This window comes from Tiliqua scincoides, chromosome 4 (genome assembly GCF_035046505.1).
Source record: "Tiliqua scincoides isolate rTilSci1 chromosome 4, rTilSci1.hap2, whole genome shotgun sequence".
In the NCBI taxonomy this organism is placed as follows: domain Eukaryota; kingdom Metazoa; phylum Chordata; class Lepidosauria; order Squamata; family Scincidae; genus Tiliqua; species Tiliqua scincoides.
Window position 1 is genome coordinate 105,114,698 of NC_089824.1, and position 21,499 is coordinate 105,136,196.

Sequence of the window (21,499 nt, forward strand, 5' to 3'; positions counted from 1 at the left end):
TCAGGCATTTGCATAAAAGCATTTGTACATGGAATGCTTATTAGCTCCTTTGTCCCCGCATCCTCTCATTGTGCCAAACCGTCTGTCACATCCCATCATGCTTCCATTCCCAATTTCTTCTCCTACTCTGCCTTTACCTTGTTGTTCTCTAACCTCCCCATCCTCGTCCCATAGGGATGAGGAGTCCCGAACCAGATGCCCCTCGGCTCCTGTCAGTTTCCCCCAGGGATCAGTTTAAAAGCTGCTCTGCCACCTTTTTAATTTATGCAGCAGCAGTCTGGTTCCATTCTGGTTCAAGTGAAGCCCGTCCCTCTTGTACAGGTCCCGCTTGTCCCAAAACGTTCCCCAGTGCCTAATGAATCTAAACCCCTCCTCCCTACACCACCGTCTCATCCATGCATTGAGATCCCTGATCTCCGCCTGCCTAGCTGGCCCTGCGCGTGGAACAGGTAGCACTTCCGAGAACGCTACCTTTGAGGTCCTGGCTTTCAGCTTCCTACCTAATAGCCTAAATTAGGCCTCCAGGACCTCCCGGCTACACTTGCCCACGTCGTTGGTGCTGATATGCACCACAACAGCTACCTCCTCCCCAGCACTAACTACCAGCCTGTCTAGATGAGAAGTGATGTCTGCAACCTTCGCACCAGGCAGGCAAGTCGCCATGCGGTCCTCACATCCATTACAAACCCGCCTCTCTATGTTTCTAATAATTGAATCCCCCACTACAAGAAGCCCCTGACTCCCCTCCCACCGAGGAGTATCCTGAGTGCGTTCAGATATGGGCCCGTCCCCTGGAGAAGGGGTCCCCCCTAGGGGATAGTTTCCCTCCTCTCTAGGATGACATCCTCCAGTCCTGAGACTTCCCACCTGGGCAGCTGAGGAGCTGCATGGCTGAGGTTGGCGCAAAGCCTGATCCTCCCCGGAAGTCTCCCCATGGACCTTCTCTGCCTGCCTCTGCTTCTCCAGGTTGGCCACCAAGGCTTCAAGGGAGCGGACGTGTTCCCTGAGTCCCTGGAGCTCCTTGCACCAAGGGCACACCCATGACTTATGCCCCAGAGGCATATAGTCATACATGGCTTCTAGAATTCTAGAATAGGGCATCAGAAAGAGAAGTTAGCCATCAAGCTCCATTGTGTGAACAATTTTATTAAAATAGGTGAAGTATAATATACATAATATACATGATATAGATAATGTATCTCTATATATCTATTCTACAGATATATTCATAGTCTTTATGTGCAGAAGTCTCTGCATGGACAAAATATCAGTCTAAATTTTTCTTATTATCAGTGACCGTCAGTAATTTCTCAGAAACCATATCACTTGGTGTTGTTTCAGAACAATTTTACTGTAGCTTCAGAACAATTTTTAACTGATGAAACTTCAGATTTATATTTTGTCCATATTGAAGGACAACAGACACTTAAAATGCAAATATGAGACTACCAAGATAGGAAAAAATCCTCTGCAGTTTTCAGTTGAGACTCTGGGTGTCGCTGTCCACCAGGTTTGCAAATAGAGATTCAAAACCCAGGCTTTCAGTTCTGCAACAGCTGCAGCACAACCAACAGGGTCTGTGTGTTACTGGCATTGCAAGGAGTGTAACGGAAACAATCTTTATTTTAAAGAATATCAATTGCAAACACAACAGCATTTGAGGCTTCTTCTTTTTTTATTTGTGGCAACTTTGCTGTTCCAAAGGCATGGAAAAAGCTCAGAAACTGTGGAGCTGTAGAGAGGGAATTCTACAATGCCTCATAGTGGGAGTTCTTTGGAATGTGGTTTCTGGGCAGATCCACTATTCCATTCCTGAAGAGATGCAAAAAGGCTCTTTTGTGGGGAACATCGCAAAGGATCTAGGAATGGATGGAAAACATATTTCAGAACATGGACTCCGACTTACAACCAGGGCAGGTACGATTCAGTATTTTGCTTTTAACTTCAACAGTGGTCACTTGCAGACTTCTGAGAGAATAGATAGAGAGGAAATCTGTGCAAGGGCAGAAAGGTGTATTATCAGTCTCCAAGTTATTATTGAGAGCAAGCTAGAGATGTATAGAGTTGAAGTGGAAATTACTGACATCAATGATAATGCCCCCAGGTTCACATCAGGGAAAAAGAAACTCAAAATCAGTGAGGCATCAACACCTGGATCCCGACTCCCTCTTCCTAAAGCTCAGGATCCAGATCTGGGCATGAATTCTATACAGAGCTACCAACTCAGAGGGAGTAACCATTTTTCTCTGGATGTTCAGACAGGAGAAAATGGTGCCAGGCATGCTGAGCTAGTGTTGGAAAAATCTCTGGACAGGGAAGAACAATCAGTTTATGACTTGATCCTCACAGCTACTGATGGGGGTGATCCAGTCAGATCTGGCACTACGGAAATCCAAGTCGTTGTTTTAGATGCCAATGACAATGCACCAGTTTTTACCCAACCAGTCTATAAAGTGAGTGTTAAGGAGGACACTCCTGAAGGGTCCACTGTGACCACTGTGAAAGCCACTGATCTGGATGAAGGACTCAACGGAGAAATAAAATACTCATTTGAAAAAATCACAGAGAAAGACACCAAACTATTTCTTTTAAATTCAACAACTGGTACAATAACTCTGATGGGGAAACTTGATTATGAGGAATCATCTTCATATGAATTTGAGGTTAAAGCTGAGGATGGAGGAGGGTTGAGTGATTTGACAAAAGTTATTGTTAGTATTATTGATTTGAATGACAATGCACCTGAATTAACCGTAACCCTTTTCATCAATACCATCCTCGAAAACTCACCAACACGAACAGTGATTGCCCTTCTGAATGTACTTGATCAAGACTCAGGAATCAATGGCGAAGTCACATGCTCAATTCCCGACAAGCTCCCTTTCCAACTCAAGAAATCCACTGATAACTTTTACAGTTTAGTGACGCTCAATGATCTTGACAGGGAGCAGGTGGCAGCCTACAATATTACTATTACAGCTACTGATCATGGGACTCCACCACTCTCTGCATCTACCCTTTTATCACTCCACATTCTAGACACAAATGACAACCCTCCTGTCTTTGCAGAATCAGTGTACAGTTTTTATGTTCCAGAGAATAATCCAAGAGGAACCTCAATTTTTTCTCTTGAAGCCACAGATCCAGACTGGGCAGAGAACTCCAGATTAAGTTATTCCATCATTGAAGGCCAAGTGAGAAACTCTCTTCTCTCTTCCTATGTCTCCATTAATTCAGAGACAGGGGTTGTCTATGCCTTGAGCCCCTTTGATTATGAAGACTTTCAGGAGATTCGATTCCAGGTCAAGGCCCAGGATGGCGGTTCCCCACCACTCAGCTCCAATGTCTCTGTGACTCTCTTCATCCTGGATCAAAATGACAATGCTCCAGTAGTCTTGTACCCTTCCCCTCCCAATGATGGCTCCACGGGAGTAGAGCTGGCCCCTCGCTCCTCTGAGCCAGGCTATCTGGTCACTAAAGTGGTGGCTGTGGATGCAGATTCTGGCCAGAATGGCTGGCTATCCTACCAGCTGATCAAGGCCACTGAACCAGGGCTCTTCACTGTAGGACTCCACACTGGTGAGATCAGGACAACCCGGTTCTTTCTGGAGAAGGATGCCCTCAAGCAAAGCCTAGTGATATTAGTGAAGGACAATGGAAAGACACCTCTCTCAGCCTCAGTCACAGTTACAGTGGTGCTGGCTGACAGCATCCCTGACATACTGACTGATCTAAGCAACATTGCAGTTTCTGTAGACCCCCAGTCAGACCTCACATTCTATCTGGTGATTGCGGTGGCCTTTGTGTCTTGCCTTTTCTTTGCATTCCTCCTTGTGTTATTGGCGCTGAGACTTCGCAAGTGGAGAAATTCACAGCTGTGTGACTCTGGCAGTGTGAATTTCCATGGAGTTCCAGCTTCACAGTTTGTGGGCATTGACGGAGTCCGGGCATTTCTTCGGTCTTATTGCCAGGAGGTTTCATTGACTTCAGGCTCTCGGAAAAGCCAGATATTTTTTCCAGTGGGAAGCTGTACAAATACCCTGACACCACAGCAGGCTCCTGATAACCCAAATCCCTTGTTAATCTTAGGAGAGTCAAACACTAATAAGGAGGATGCTGTGTCCAATCAGGTAAGCTTGCAAATTTCAATATTTCTGTTTTATTTTTAAACTAATCAAGTTAGGTCTTCATCTGTGTTTGTAATATAGTGACATTGCACCATATGATCTTTAATGACATTTATTTGACTCACAGTTTTTGAATTTTAGTGTTATTCCAGTTTTATAATCTGTGTGTTGAACTGTGGATTCAACTGTGAAGTTCAAGTGTGTCTTTATTCTCTTTTACGACCAAGCTAAGTGGGAAGAGGTCATTACTCAGTGGTAGATCATAACATTTTCATGCATTTCCACATTTGGTCTTCTGGATCTCATAGAAAGGCTGGTGAAGAACTCTCCTTGCCTGACCACCTGGAGAACTGCTGCCAATCAGAGTAGGACAGCACTGGGCAAGATAGACCAATTGCCTGGCTCAGTATTAGGGCAGTTTCAGACTTTCAAAAGAGTAAGGACAGGTTCACTCATATGTGCTATACATGACAACAGTGGTGGAATCATACCTGAATTTGTGGAATGAACCTCTTGAAAAGCACAGTTTTTGTTGAGGTGAGATGACAAGTCTGTCTGAGTTATACAATATATGTCTAGATTATATAGTGTTTGGTGTTCTCATATAAAAGTTATATTGATGTTGCAGTCAGTAAGTGATGAACATTTGTGTATGGAAAAAACCTAAGAATAAAACCAAAATCAGGAATTATTTGAAGAGAATTACATCTTCTTATATCTATATTTTAATTAGGTTTCCAGCTATGGGGGCTTTCCAGGCACCTTTCCCATCCGTGAATGGGCTTCTTTCAGAGGTCTCTTGTGTTATTGCAGGAGTATCTGAAATAAGCAAAAAAACCCAAAAAAACCAAAAAAAAAGAGGAGAAAAGGGAACCAGAACTTCTACAATACTATGAAAAAAGAGAGGCAAAGCCAATGTGCTGGAGCATTTTTAATTATAGAATGCCACTATTACCTCATAAGTGCTAGGAGGTTCTTCTTCAGTGGCAAAAGATAATAACTGAGAAGAAATATGTTTACTGCTGAAGGCAGAAGCCTTCTAATAGTCTGGTGATGTCCACCAGTGTACCACACAGTATACCATCATGGCATCCTCTCTGTTGGTCTATGAAGTGCTGTTGCTGGTGGAAAGGGCGTCATCATGGTTGTGATGGTGGTGGATCGTGGTGGGAATCTGGCCAGGGTGGGAGTGAATTGGTGGTGGAATGCACTGGTGCAGCCAAGTCGCATGACCTGCACTGTATTCAGCTTGAGGTTTCCTCAGGGTACAGGGATATATTTCCCCTTGCCATGAGTAAAATTCCAGCTATTTAGCTGGTGGAAATCCGAGGAGGCCAGTGCAATTCCGGTTGGCACAGGAGGGAGGATATGATAAGTAGAGGAGGCATGCCTGCAGATGCCAAGGATTGAACCTGGAACCTTCTGCATGCAAAACATGTGCTTTACTATTGAGCTAAGGCTCCCTCCCCACCAGGTACTCTTGGCTGAGTGACTTGAGGGGCATGGAACATGCCTGCTGAAATCTTTTCCACTACATTATGTTACATCTGCAGGGAATATCATTGGTCTTTGCTTGTGGAAAGGAGGGGGGAGAATGGTTTGAGGTTCTTGGGACAGGTCCAATTTTCACATTTTGGGATTCTTAATGCAAGCGATATGTGCTCAGTTGACAAAAGGCACAAGATTGTGCTGGTGTGAAGATGCTGTGTGGCTCCTTAGTGTGGTTCCTAATGCTCATAAAATTAGTACAAAACACTTCCCTAATGCAATGTTCTAATCCCAAACATATTTGTCGTCTTTATTCTTCTTACTTTTAACTATTAATCTTATGATCAAGTTGATATAAAAAAGGATACAACAACACCTGCCTTTTCCATACTTGCAGATGTATGCTTGGGCATTGAAATTATTTGGGCAAAGTCAGCTACAAATAGAGACTGCACCTAAGAATAAGAATAATAATAACTAGGTATTTATATACTGCCTTTCTGGTCATCGGATTACTCCTCTGACTTTATTCAAGCTGGTTTACATAGGCAGGCGTTTCTAAATCCCTCAAGGGGATTTTTGCAATCATAGAGGTTCTCTCTTTCAAGAACCAACAACATTTCAGAATGGATCTTCCTGGTTTGGTCTCACTTTGGCCTCCAGTTCTCCCACACAGGCTGACAAGCAGCTCCATCGCTCACATGGAGGGCAGCCAAGACACTTCTTGCTCACACCAAGAGCAGGTGGAATCACTCAACTGGGCTTGTCAGCTGCTTCAAGGTCTCGCCATTCTCAGCCATTCAGGGAGCTGCCGGTGTTCTCGAACTGGCGACCTACTGATGTTATCTTCGGGCTAACGGAGGCTCTACCCTCTAGACCAGACCTCCTGCTTCTCATGATCTAAGGCAGTACTTTCAAAAAAAAACTGACAAGGAGTTGCTGTTGATCAATATCTTTTTCTGGATTAGGAGATTTATTGTGTGAGAATATTTATTATGCTGTGGTAAAGCCCTCCCATTATACTTTCCATTTACTATCACTGAATTATGCTAATAGTTTATTCATTTTATAACCTGCTTTTCTCCAGAATGGGCACCCAAAGTGGCTTACAAAATATAAAAACAGTATATTACATAAAATATAACATAAAATAAACACATAGAATACACAACTTTAAGTTTAGAAGTATAAAAGCAACCAGTAGCGATTAAACCCCAGTGATAAAAGAAAAATGGAACAACAGATAAATACAGAGCAACAGAAAAACTTTTCCATAAAAAGCCAGCCAATACTAGTCCGATACTAAAAGAACGAAAATAAAATCAGAAGGTGACACTGTTGAAGTGTGCGATCTGGCTGCTGCTGCAATTGGCAAGCAGCTGGATCTATGCGCAGACCCAGTTTGCCTGCTGATGCAGGTAAGGCTGTGGAAGAGTCAGGAGGTTGGTGAAGAAGAGGGACAGGGTGGGGAGGGTAGAACGGGGAGATGTGGTGGGCGGAGGGTGGATTGGGCCTGGGAAATGCAAGTTTGGCAGCAGCGGTGCCCAACAAATCCTAGCCCCCTTCCAGGGCCTTATCCACTTTCATGGGTCAACAAGGGCTTTTGCTAATGATATCCAAGTTGTCCCAGGGCAGCAGCTGGGGCTTACCCCTGGACAAGGGAACAAATGTTCCTTTACCCCAGGAAGCCTCAACATGCAAAAACATCTCAACAGGTTTCAGTGGACACCATGTAGGCATTGCTGCATTGTTGCGTGGGGAGTTAAGGTAGATTGGGCTGCCCCTCTCATAATAATGTGCATTTACACATAATAATGTGCTTTGAACACAGGATTCTACCTTGGACACACCTATCTCAGGGATGTCACATAGATATATCTATACATAGAAAAAGTTAAGCATAATTAAACACGTTGCATACAGAGCCCAGCTCTCTGGCTGATTGAGAAAATTCTCAGTGGTATTATATGATTTTAAAACCTACATATTTAAGCTTTGATAGGGATAGTGATATCAATCAATGTGAAAAATTTCTTTTTAATTTATCAGTTTATAGATCCATCTGCTGGACCACAGTGCAAGCAAATGTAGCATGGCACATCAGACTGAGCCATCAAGCTGCATTTAGTGAGACTTACTAAAATAGGTGAAGCATAATAACATATATATATACTGTTCTCAGTCTTACATGCAGAAATACCTGCATGGACAAACTATTGGTCTAAAGTTTTTCATTATTCCTGACCTGACAGGTAACTTCTAGGAAGCCATATTGCTTGGGATTGAGTCACAAATACCGTTGCTTCAGAGCGGTTTTAACTGATTTATAACCCAATCCTGTCCAATTTTCCAGTGCTGGTGCAGCAGTGCCAATGCGGTGGCACTGCATTCTATAGCCAGGGAAAGTCACAGAAGTCTTCTAAAGGTAAGGAAATGTTTGTTCCCTTACTTCAGGGCTGTACTGCAACTGGATTGGGCTCTTTGTCACTCGTGAAATTTCAGAGTTGTATTTTGTCGATATTATGTAGGCAAACAGACTCTTAGAATGCAAATATGAGACTACCTTGGTAGTAAAAAATCCTCTGCAGTTTTCATTTGAGACTCTGGGTGTCGCTGTTCACCAGGTTCACAAAGAGATGCACTCAGAGATTCAAACAACCCAGCCTTTCCATTCCCTGCTAGAAGATAAGAGCAAAACAACCGAATACACTGTACATGTACGGGCAATGCAAGGACTGTAACAGAAGCAGTCATTATTTTAGAGAATAATAACTGCAGCAAGAACTACTGGATTCTCTGCTGTAGCAAGGCAATGGGAAAAACTCAGGAACTGTGGAGCTGTACAGAGGGAATTCTGCAATGCCTCATACTGGGAGTTCTTTGGAGTGTGGTTTCTGGGCAGATCCACTATTCCATTCCTGAAGAGATGCAAAAAGGCTCCTTTGTGGGGAACATCGCAAAGGATCTAGGAATGGATGAGAAACATGTTTCAGAACGTGGACTGCAGCTTGTTACTAGAACAGGTACGATTCAATATTTTGCTTTTAACTTCAACACTGGTCACTTGCAGATTTCTGAGAGAATAGATAGAGAGGTAATCTGTGAAGAGGCAGAAACGTGCATTATCAGTTTCCAAGTTATTATTGAGAGCAAGCTAGAGATCTACAGAGTTGAAGTAGAAATTACTGACGTCAATGATAACGCCCCCAGGTTCGCATCAGGGAAAATGAAACTGAAAATCAGTGAGGCTTCAACACCTGGATCTTGGTTTCCTCTTCCTGAAGCTCAAGATCCAGATCTAGGCATGAATTCTATACAGAACTACCAAATCAGAGGGAGCAGCCATTTTTCCCTGTATGTTCAAATAGAAGAAAATGGTGCCAGTCATGTCAAGCTGGTGTTGGAAAAATCTCTGGACAGAGAGGAGCAATCTGTTTATGACTTGATCCTCACAGCTACTGATGGGGGAGATCCAGTCAGATCTGGCACTGCTGAAATTCAAGTCATTGTTTTAGATGCCAATGACAATGCACCAGTTTTCACCCAACCAGTGTATAAAGTGAGTGTCAAGGAGAACATACCTAAAGGATCCCCTGTAATCACTGTGAAAGCCACTGATCTGGATCAAGGAGTAAATGGAGAAATAAAATACTCATTTAAAAAAATCAAAGAGAAAGACTCCAAAATATTTCTTTTAAATTCAACAACTGGAACAATAACTCTGATAGGGAACCTTGATTATGAGGAATCATCTTCATATGAATTTGAGGTTAAAGCTGAGGATGGAGGAGGGTTGAATGATTTGACAAAAGTTATTGTTACTGTTATTGATCTAAATGACAATGCACCTGAATTAAAAACAAACTTTTTCATCAATACCATCCACGAGAACTCACCAACAGGAACAGTTATTGCTCTTCTGAATGTACAAGATCGAGACACAGGAATCAATGGTGAAGTCACATGCTCAATTCCCAACAAGCTCCCTTTCCAGCTCAAGAAATCCGTTGATAACTTTTACAGTTTAGTGACACTCAGTGACCTTGACAGGGAGCAGATGGCAACCTACAATATTACTATTATAGCTAGTGATCATGGGACTCCACCACTCTCTGCATCTACCCTTCTATCACTCCACATTCTAGACACAAATGACAACCCTCCTGTCTTTGCAGAATCAGTGTACACTTTTCATGTCCCAGAGAATAATCCAAGAGGAACCTCAATTTTTTCCCTTGAAGCTAAGGATCCAGACTGGGCAGAAAACTGCAGATTAAGTTATTCCATCATTGAAGGCCAAGTGAGAAACTCTCTTCTCTCTTCCTATGTCTCCATTAATTCAGAGACAGGGGTTGTCTATGCCTTGAGCCCCTTTGATTATGAAGAGTTTCAGGAGATTCGATTCCAGGTCAAGGCCCAGGATGGAGGATCCCCACCACTCAGCTCCAACGTCTCTGTGACACTCTTCATCCTGGATCAGAATGACAATGCTCCGGTAGTCTTGTACCCTTCCCCTCCCACTGATGGCTCCACCGGAGTAGAGCTGGCCCCTCGCTCCTCTAAGCCAGGCTATCTGGTCACTAAGGTGGTGGCTGTGGATGCAGATTCTGGCCAGAATGGCTGGCTCTCGTATCAACAGATGAAAGCCACAGAGCCAGGACTCTTCACTGTAGGACTCCACACTGGGGAGATCAGGACAACCCGGTTCTTTCTAGAGAAGGACGCCCTCAAGCAAAGCCTGGTGATTTTAGTGAAGGACAATGGGCAGCCACCTCTCTCAGCTTCAGTCACCATCACGGTGGTGCTGGCTGACAGCATCCCTGACATACTGACTGATCTAAGCAACATTGCAGTTTCTGTAGACTCCCAGTCAGACCTCACATTCTATCTGGTGATTGCAGTGGCCTTTGTGTCTTGCCTTTTCTTTGCATTCCTCCTTGTGTTATTGGTGCTGAGACTTCGCAAGTGGAGAAATTCACAGCTGTGTGACTCTGGCAGTGTGAATTTCCATGGAGTTCCAGCTTCACAGTTTGTGGGCATCGACGGAGTCCGGGCATTTCTTCGGTCTTATTGCCAGGAGGTTTCATTGACTTCAGGCTCTCGGAAAAGCCAGATATTTTTTCCAGTGGGAAGCTGTACAGATACCCTGACACCACAGCAGGCTCCTGATAACCCAAATCCCTTGTTAATCTTAGGAGATTCAAACACTATGAAGGAGGGGGTTGAAACCTATCAGGTAAGCTTGTAAATCTCAATATTTCTGCTTTATTTTAATGCTAATCGAACTAGTACTTCATCCCTGTTTGTAATATAGTGATATTCCACCGTACTGCCATTAATGATATTGATTTGACTCAGGGTGAGAATTTGTGTTATTCCAGTTTTGTAATCTGTGCATTTATCTGTGGGTTCAATTGTGACGTCCAAGTGTATCTTTATTCTCTTTTACTACTACACGGGAGGAGTTTGTTGCTCAGTAAATCATAACGTTTTCATGCATTTCCTCATTTGGTCTTCAAGATCTCTTAGAATGGCTGGTCAAGATCCCTCTCTGCCTGACCACCTGGAGAACTGCTGCCAATCACAGCAGGGCAGCACTGGAGAAGATAGACTAATTGGATTGCTCAGTATTAGGCAGTTTTAAATGTTCAGAAGCCTAAGGATAGGTTCACTCATATGTGCTGCACAGTGATTGAATCATCCCTGAATGTGTTGAATGAGTCTCTTGAAAAGTACCCATTCTTTGTTGAAGCAATGTGACGGGTATGCCTGTGTGATACAATATATATTTGTCTGGATTATATAGTGTTTGATGTTGTGATATATACAATTTTCTCATAAAAATTATATTGATGCTGCAGTCCGTAAGCGATGAACATTTGTGCATGGAGAAGACCTAAGAGTAAAACAGAAATCAGGAATTATTTGAAGAGGATTACATCTTCTTTTTAGGTTTCCAGCTAAGAGGGCTTTCCAGGCACCTATCCCATCCATGAATGGGCTTCTTTGAGAGGCCTCTTGTGTTATTGCATGAGTCTCTAAAAGAAGCAAAGAGAGTAAAAAGGGAACAGAACTAAGAAAAAAGAGAGGTGACTTCAAAGTGCTGGAGCATTTTTCATTTCAGAATTCTTCAATTAGTGCTAGAAGAGTCTTCTGTGGCAAAAGATAAGTGATTTAACCAAGTGCAGAGAAAAAACATACTACTACTGAAGGAAGAAAGCTACTAACAGTCTGGTGATGTCCCACAGTGTACCACACAGTCTACCATCTTGGCACCCTCTCTGTTGATCTGCAGAATGCTGTTGCTGGTGCAAAGGGAGTCAGCATGATTGTGATGTTGGTAAATCATGGTGGGGATCAGGCTGGGATGGGGGTGAACTGGATGTGGAATGGGCTGGATTTCGATGGCAGTAGTGTCCACCAATTCTTATTCCCCCATCCTGGGCTTAACACAATGTTTCCCAAACTGTGAGCTGTGGCTCCTCAGGGAGATGCAGAAACCAGCCAGGAAAGCCGCGGAATCCTCATGAATACTTGCTGCTCTATAAAATGTATAGGATTGTACCCCTAATGAGGAGCTGCGCCCAATGGGCCAGTAGGTCAAGGGAGCTGCCATTCAAAAAAAATGGGAAATTACTAACCTAAAAGACCTATGGAAGTAAAAACGCTGGCATAGATATTATAGGAGATCACAGAGCAACCAGACCAATAAGTAAATTTTTTCTTTACTTACTACTCCCAGCTGGCCTGGTCCCCACGTAAGCAGCCCTGTACCCTGCAGGTTGGCCCAGGATAGGATTGGGCCATAAGCACAGTTCTTTGTGGTCTCAGTAGAATGCCATTTTCTTATTTTGGTCCTGATACTTGTGTGACTTCTGCCCTTTCTGATGTTTATAATTACAGTCTATAACAGAGGTTTTATACAACAGGATGATTATCATACCTGACACCAACTGAGGGCACGAAGTGATGTCATTAATCAGGGAGTGACATCATTAAGCAGGTGATGAACAGAAATAAGAACTTTCTTCTCACTTAGAAACTCATTCGCTGCAAATGACAGAAGAAGAAAAAATGGTTATCCTGACAGGAAGACACAGGGCATTCACAAAAAGAGCTAGCAGAGATGGATCATGTGGTCAGCTCTTAAGAGCACCTAGTGACTGGTTGATTGAACCAGTCCAAGGCTCCAGTTTTGGTGGAAAGAAGTGGGGCGTCTATTCCACAGTTCTGTCTCTAAGAAGAGTCATCATATTGCCTTCAATGAAAGGGCTGAAACTTGGCTCTGGGTTTCTGGCAAGTAGGCTGATTTCCGGCTGCCTTTCACTCCAAGCTGCAAAGCCATGATTTTTTGCCACTCAGTCATATGAAGGACACCAGAACAGTTTGGGACTTTTCTGAGAAAAGATGCTGTAGAAGACCAAAAAGTCATTTTGGTTAAGTATAACAGACATTAGCCACTTTGCAACAACAACCTGAAGTAACAACGCCCAAAAAACCATGTTTTGCTTGTTGGAGTTGCATGAGGGCAAGCTGCGTTTGAATCATTCCTCCTCAGACTTGAAACTCACTGGTTTACCTTGGACCAGTTACCGTCTGAGACTCTTCTACTTCACAGTGCTATTGTGAGGAAAAAGTGGAAAAATTCTACGTGTGGCAATTCTTTGGAGAAGGACTGAGTTATGCGTTTGGGAAACAAATACAGAAAATAACCTTAACACTTATTTTATCTGAAAAGTTCCAAGAGGCTTTTCCAGAATTTGTTTAACAATTCGGTGACTCAGGTTATTAGTGGTGGATATACTACAATGGTGAATGCCAATCATATTCCTGATGACACTCTTGAAAATGGCACTTTGCATGGATGCTACCAATTCTGCTCATTCAAAGGATTCAAGAACAACCTTGCATGGAAATTCTGCTGCTTTGCAACAAAATCTCTAGTGATTATGGGCCACCTATGGAAAGATGATTGAAGTGATGGATGCCACAAGTCAACTGTGGTTTGGAATGCCAATATCGTGTGTTGGCATTCATGTCAAATTACTAAGCACTTGTGCTGTGCAAACAATGTGGCACGAAAATGCTATCTCATCTTTGCTTTCTGGTAACATGTAATTTCTGCCCAGCTATATATACAATTAGACACCCACTAGCATGTGTCATTAGGGTAAATGAAGACAGAAAATAAGCAGCTTAGTGTGAAAACAAGCATGCCTGCTCAAGTATAATGGAAATTTGTCACACATCTCCTGTGCTATTATTTATTTATTTATTTATTTATTTATTTATTACATTATATATGTACCACCCTTCTCATGGACTCAAGGTGGTTTATGTAGACAGGCTGAACATAAACTCCATTTTTCAATGAGGTTTTTGCAAGTATTATTCCATGAGAGAAAGCCAAATCCTAAGACGCACTGGCGGAACCAGGATACATGACCTGCACTGTATCCAGTACAGGTTAGGAGGCAGCTGGAGTTTTCCTTGGGGTAAGGGGATATTTTTTCACTTGCCACAAAGTAAGGTCCAGCCAGCCCAATAGGGCTCCTTAGATCTCCACCAGCTATTTAGCTAGTGGAAGTCCTGAAGAGACCAGTTTAATACCGGCTGGTCCAGGAGGGGTGTTATGAGAATTATGGCAGAGGAGGTATGCCTGCAGATGCCAAGGACTGAACCTGCCACCTTCTGCATGCAAAACATGTGCTTTACTATTGAGCTAAGGCTCCCTCCCCACCAGGCTCTCTAGGCTGATTGGCTTGATGGGCATGGAACATGCTTGCTGAAATCTTTCCACATTATGTTACATCTGCAGGAGATATCCTTGGTCTTTGCTTGTGGAAGGGATGGGCAGATTGGCTTGAGGTTTTGGGGGCAGGTCCAATTTTCAGATTTTGGGTTTCTTAATGCAGGTGATATGTGCTCGGTTGACAAATGGCACAACATTGTGCCGGTGTGAAGATGCATTAGTGTACCGGCATACCAAGGAATTACACAGCAGAAAAACGTGTCCATCAACAGCCAGCCGTATGTCCAATACAAAAAAAGGACAAAAATAAAATCAGATGGCGATACCACTGGAGTGTGTGATCTGGCTGCTGCCATGAGGGGCAAGCAGCTGGATCCATGTGGAGACCCATGATGCCTGCAGGTGCAGGTAAGGCTGTGCAAGAGTCAGGAAGGGGGTGGAGAAGGAGTCAGACAGCATGGGGGAGAGCGGAATAGGGAGGACATGTGGTGCTGTGGAGGGTGGATTGGGCCTGGGAAAGGTGGGTTCGGTGTCAGCGGGGCCCAACAAATCCTTACCCCTTTGCAGGGTTTTAGCCACTTTCACAAGTCAACACCCAAATAATTTTTATACTATTTTTATATTTTTGCTAATGATATCCAAGTTGTCCCAGGGCAGCAGCTGGAGCTCACCCCTGGACAAGGGAACAAATGCTCCCTTATTCCAGGAGGCCTCAGCATGCCAAAACACCCCAACGGGTTACAATGGACACCATGTTGGCATAGCAGCATTGTTTCCTGGGGAGTTAAGGTACATAGGGCTGCCCATTTGATAATAATGTCTAGTTACATAGCTTTGAACACAGAATTCTACCTTGGACATGCCTATCTCATGGATATTACATAGATATATCTATACATAGAAAAAAGTTAAGGATGGTTAAACATATCTGCTTACAGAGAAAGATCCATGCCTGATGGAAAAAATTCTCAGTGGTCCTATATGATTTTAAAGCCCACGTATTTAAGCTTTGATAGGGAAAGTGATATCAGATTGATGTGAAAATTGCTGTTTAGCAGGTTATATGTCCATCTGCTGGACCACAATGCAAGCAAATGGTAGCATGGCACATCAGACTGAGCCATCAAGCTGCATTTACTGACACACTTTACTAAAACAGGTGTAGCATAATAACATGCATATTATCACAGTCTTTTACATGCAGAGACCTCTGCATGAACAGACTATCAATCTAAAGTTTTTTTATTATCACTGACCAGACCAGTAACATCTAGGAAGCCATATTGCTTGGTGTTGAGGTACAAACACTGTTGCTTCAGAGCAGTTGTTACTGATTTAGGGCCCAATCCTATCCAACTTTCCAGCACCAGTGCAGTATCAATGCAGCCCTGAGGTAAGGGGCTGAGGTAAGGGTAAGGTAAGGTAAGGTAAGGGGACAAATGTTCGCATACCTTGAGGAGGTCTCCAAGACTGCCTTCCCACCACAGGATGCAATGCACACCCCATTGGCACAGTTGCACCAGCACTGGAAAATTGGATAGGATTCGGCCCTTAGTCACTGGTGAAACTTCAGGTTTATATTTTGTCCATACTGAAGGCAACAGACTCTTATAATGTAAATATGAAACTACCAGGATCGGGAAAAATCCTCTGCAGTTTTCAGTTGAGACTCTGAGTGTCGCTGTTGACCAGGTTCACAAAGAGATGCACTCAGAGATTCAAACAATGCAGCCTTCCAATTCTGTAACAGATAAGAGCAAAACAACCGACCGGCTGTACATGTACTGGCATTGCAAAGGGGATAACAGAGGCAATCTTTATTTTAGAGACTATCAATTGCAGCAAGAATTAGTGGCAACTCTGCTGTTGCAAGGGAATGGAAAAAGCCCAGAAACTGTGGAGCTGTAAAGATGGAATTCTGCAGTGCCTCATACTGGGCCTTCTTTGGAATGTGGTTTCTGGGCAGATCCACTATTCTATTCCAGAAGAGATGCAAAAAGGCTCTTTTGTGGGAAACATTGCAAAGGATCTAAGAATGGATGAGAAACACGTTTCAGAACGTGGACTCCGGCTTACAACCAGGACAGGTACGATTCAATATTTTGCTTTGAACTTAGACAGTGGTCACTTGCAAACTTCTGAGAGAATAGATAGAGAGGAAATCTGTGCAAGGGCAGAAAGGTGCATTATAAGTTTCCAAGTCATTGTTGAGAGCAAACTGGAGATCTATAGAGTTGAAGTAGAAATTACTGACATCAATGATAATGCCCCCAGGTTCGCATCAGGGAAAATGAAACTGAAAATCAGTGAGGCTTCAACACCTGGGATCCAGTTTTCTCTTCCTAAAGCTAAAGATCCAGATCTGGGAATGAATTCTATACAAAGCTACCAGCTTAGAGGGAGTAGCCATTTTTCACTGGTTGTTCAGACAGGAGAAAATGGTGCCAGGCATGCTGAGCTGGTGCTGGAAAAATCACTGGACAGGGAAGAGCAATCAGTTTATGACTTGATCCTCACAGCTACTGATGGGGGAGATCCAGTCAGATCTGGCAGTACGGAAATCCAAGTCATTGTTTTAGATGCCAATGACAATGCACCAGTTTTTACCCAACCAGTTTATAAAGTGAGTGTCAAGGAGAACATTCCTAAAGGATCCACTGTGTCCACTGTGAAAGCCACTGATCTAGATGAAGGACTAAATGGAGATATAAAATACTCATTTGAAAAAACCACAGAGAATGACGCCACGGTATTTCTTTTAAATTCAACAACTGGTACAATAACTTTGATCGGGAAACTTGATTATGAGGAATCATCTTTATATGAATTTGAGGTTAAAGCTGAGGATGGAGGAGGATTGAATGATTTGACAAAAGTTATTGTTAGTATTATTGATCTGAATGACAATGCACCTGAAATAACAATAAGCTTTTTCATCAATACTATCCATGAGAACTCACCAACAGGAACTGTGATTGCCCTTTTGAATGTACATGATCAAGACTCAGGAATCAATGGTGAAGTCACATGCTCAATTCCTGACAAGCTTCCTTTCCAGTTCAAGAAATCCATTGATAATTTTTACAGTTTAGTTACTCACAATGACCTTGACAGGGAGCATGTGGCAGCCTACAATATTACTATTACAGCTACTGATCATGGGACTCCACCACTCTCTGCATCTACCCTTCTGTCACTCCACATTCTAGACACAAATGACAACCCTCCTGTCTTTGCAGAATCAGTGTACAGTTTTTATATCCCAGAGAATAATCCAAGAGGAGCCTCAATATTTTCCCTTGAAGCCAAGGATCCAGACTGGGCAGAGAACTCCAGATTAAGTTATTCCATCATTGAAGGCCAAGTGAGAAACTCTCTTCTTTCTTCCTATGTCTCCATTAATTCAGAGACAGGGGTTGTCTATGCCTTGAGCCCCTTTGATTATGAAGAGTTTCAGGAGATTCGATTCCAGGTCAAGGCCCAGGATGGAGGATCCCCTCCACTCAGCTCCAGTGTCTCAGTGACTCTCTTCATCCTGGATCGAAATGACAATGCTCCTGAAATCTTGTACCCTTCGCCTCCCACTGATGGCTCTACGGGAGTAGAGCTGGCCCCTCATTCCTCTGAGCCAGGCTACCTGGTCACTAAGGTGGTGGCTGTAGATGCAGATTCTGGCCAGAATGGCTGGCTTTCCTATCAACTAATCAAGGCCACTGAACCAGGACTCTTCACTGTAGGACTCCACACTGGGGAGATCAGGACAACCCGGTTCTTTCTGGAGAAGGATGCCCTCAAGCAAAGCCTGGTGGTTTTAGTGAAGGACAATGGGCAGCCACCTCTCTCTGCTTCAGTCACAGTCACAGTGGTGCTGGCTGACAGCATCCCTGACATACTGACTGATCTAAGCAACACTGCAGTTTCTGTAGACCCACAGTTGGACCTCACATTCTATCTGGTGATTGCGGTGGCCTTTGTGTCTTGCCTTTTCTTTGCATTCCTCCTTGTGTTATTGGTGCTGAGACTTCGCAAGTGGAGAAATTCACAGCTGTGTGACTCTGGCAGTGTGAATTTCCATGGAGTTCCAGCTTCACAGTTTGTGGGCATCGACGGAGTCCGGGCATTTCTTCGGTCTTATTGCCAGGAGGTTTCATTGACTTCAGGCTCTCGGAAAAGCCAGATATTTTTTCCAGTGGGAAGCTGTACAAATACCCTGACACCACAGCAGGCTCCCGATAACACAAATCCCTTGTTAATCTTAGGAGAGTCAAACACTAATAAGGAGGACGCTGTGACCAATCAGGTAAGCTTGTAAATTTCAATATTTCTGTTTTATTTATAGCTAATCAAGTTAGGTCTTCATCTGTGTTTGTAATATAGTGACATTGCACCACATTGTCTTTAATGACATTTATTTGACTCAGGGGGTATGAATTTTAATGTTATTCCAAGTCTACTGCGTATGTGTTCCACTATACAAGGGTTTTACTACCAACCTTCTCTCTTTCTCTCTTTTACTACCAACCTATGTGGAAAGAGGTTCATGCAGTTTCTCATTCTGTCTTCAGGATCTCCTAGAAGGGCTGGTGAAGATCCTCCCTGCCTGATTACTTAGAGAACTGCTGCAATCAGAGTAAGAGAACAGTGGGCAAGATAGATCAGTTGCCTAGCTCAGTATTAGGGCAGTTAAAAAACTTAAGAACAGGATGACTCATGTGTGCTGCAAGTGGAAACAGTGGTTGAAAATTTGTGGAATGAGGGCCAAATCCTAGCCAACTTTCCAACACTGGTGCAGGTGTGCCAATGTGGCATGTGCTGCATCCTGTGGTTGGGGGGCAATCACAGAGACCTGCTCCAGGTAAGGGAATGTTTGTTCCACTTCTTTGGGGTGTCATTGCAGCTGTACTGGCACTGGAAACTTGAATAGGAAGTCTCTAGAAAAGTCTCTAGAAAAGCACCCAGTTTTTATTGAGGTGATGTGATGGGCTTGCCTATGTTATACAATATAATATGGAACTTTCTGGATTACAGTGGTCCCATGGTATCCACGGGTCCAGCACCTGCAGATCACCTGCGTGTTAACGCGGATGCCGGCAAATACCAGGATTCATTTTAAAGTGCCTTTGAAACAGAAAAGCTGCAATACCAGGGCTCCTAACATTTCTTACCAAATCAGCTCCATTTCCAAGCCTCCACAGCTATTTTTGGGCTTTAAAACCCATTTCTAGATCACAGTGAAGTTCATTACTCCTCCCGGTCTTGCTCCAGAATGCATCACAATATAATTACAATGCTGGAGGCCAGTCTTATTCCTGTTGACACATACTCATGAAAATGGCACTTTGCATGATTGCTACCAGTACTGTTCACAACTAATGTCCTTGCCTGAAAATCCGGATGCTCTGCAGTGAAATTTCTGGTGATTATGGACCACTTATGGAAAGATGAATGATCATGCTGAAGAGGTGGGATGCCACAAGTCAACTGTGATTTGGGTTCACATGTGTTCCACACTTACATTGCTTATCTGTCCATGTTAGTCAGTGCCAGGCATTGGCTGGCATTCAAGCCAAATTACTAAACATTTGCTTTCCAGCACAAATAATGTGGCATGAAAATGCTACCTAAATTTTTTTCTTTCTGGTGACATGTTTTTGCTGACCAGTAATGTATACAATCAGACACCCATTAGCCTGTGGTATTAGCTTAAATGACGAGAGAAAATAAGCTTAGGGTGAAAATGAGCATGACTTCTCAAGGATAATGGTAGTGGTTTTGAGTTGGGCGCACATCTCCTGCCCACCATAAGGCGTTCAGTGATCACACTGAAGAAGTGGATGCCACAAGTCAACTGTGGTTTGGGTTCACATATGTTGTATTCTTACATTGCTTATCTTCTCTGTCCAAGTTAGTCAATCCCATGCATTGGCATTCATGTCAAATTACTATACACTTGCTGTCCAGTGCTAGCTAGTTGGCATCCTTCAGTCTCGGAAGACTATGGTATCGCGCTCTTAATGGTGGTTCTGGAACTGTGTGTCCTCTCCAGTGCGCGAAGCCTGGGTAAAGTCGATATGGAGGATAGACTGTTTCCCATGCAGCAAATCCCCCCTCTCCACGTCGCTGAAATGGTCCAATGGAAAGGCAGAGGCCAATACGGTTGGTTCCAGCAGCATCGCAGGAGTTGCCAGAACGTCACTGTGTTCAGCCATGAACTGCCTCAGGGACTCTGGCTCCGGATTTTGCCTCAAGGTGGACTCCTGAAGCCTCTTCCATAACTGGATGTAGCCACAAGGTAGTGGAGGTTTGGGATCAGAGTTTTCCTTCTCTCAGATGAACTGCCTTCCCAGGCTAACGAGTCCAATCTATCCAGCGGTGTCCAGTGCAAACAATGTGGAATGAAAACGCTATCTCATCATTGCTTTCTGGTGACATGTTATTGCTGCCCAGCAATGTAAACAATCAGACACCCATCAACGTGTGATATTAGCTTAAAGAAAGAGAGAAAATAAACAGCTCTGGTTGAAAACAGGCATGCCTTTTCAAGCATAATGGTAGTGGTTTTGAGTTTTGCACCCATCTCCTGTCCACTGTCAAGTATATGCTTTCAGGACAGATAATATATGCACTGTTTCCATCACACTTCCACTGTACTTGATGATGTTCCCAAAATGTCATGTATGGAGAAGGGGAAATTTTGCCTCTGCCTCTCAGAGAGATAGAGGCTTCAGGGCATACCAGGTGAGACATTGCCTCATGCAACCCAGCCAGGAAAGAGGTGGTGTGGTTATGTTGACTGAAGGGAGCTCCATCTCCTCTAAATTCTCTTCTTGACAAGGCAGCAACTTGCTCAAGCACCAACATCTCACTGAGGAAGATTATTTGGCTGCCAAGGGTGCAGAGTAAGAATTCAAGGAAGTCAGTGTGTCTGATAGCTGGTGGTTTCGATGGACTTCAGTTCATTGGTTTGCCTTTTCTCTAATTAAAGAGGTCACAACCCATGGACCAAGTTAAGTGAGGGCTTGAAGGCAAGGAGAGGCAGAAAATGATGAACACTAAGTGGCATGAATGGTGATGGAGGGCGAAAGGTACAACATCATTCTGGTGTGGGGATGCTATGTAATTCCTTTGTGAG

At 43.5% G+C, this 21,499-nt stretch overlaps 2 protein-coding genes across 2 annotated transcripts; both read left to right on the forward strand.

The window, feature by feature from the left end:
• The first annotated feature begins 1,706 nt into the window (after positions 1 to 1,706).
• LOC136648403 (protocadherin gamma-A6-like) lies at positions 1,707 to 4,169 on the forward strand. Its single transcript, XM_066624510.1, has one exon. The coding sequence runs from the start codon at positions 1,707 to 1,709 to the stop codon at positions 4,167 to 4,169; it is 2,463 nt and encodes an 820-aa protein (XP_066480607.1).
• Positions 4,170 to 8,427: 4,258 nt separating this feature from the next.
• Positions 8,428 to 18,971, forward strand: LOC136648404 (uncharacterized). The gene is made up of 3 exons (XM_066624511.1): positions 8,428 to 10,851; positions 16,241 to 18,667; positions 18,933 to 18,971. The coding sequence occupies exons 1-3, from the start codon at positions 8,428 to 8,430 to the stop codon at positions 18,969 to 18,971; spliced, it is 4,890 nt and encodes a 1,629-aa protein (XP_066480608.1).
• Positions 18,972 to 21,499: the final 2,528 nt, after the last annotated feature.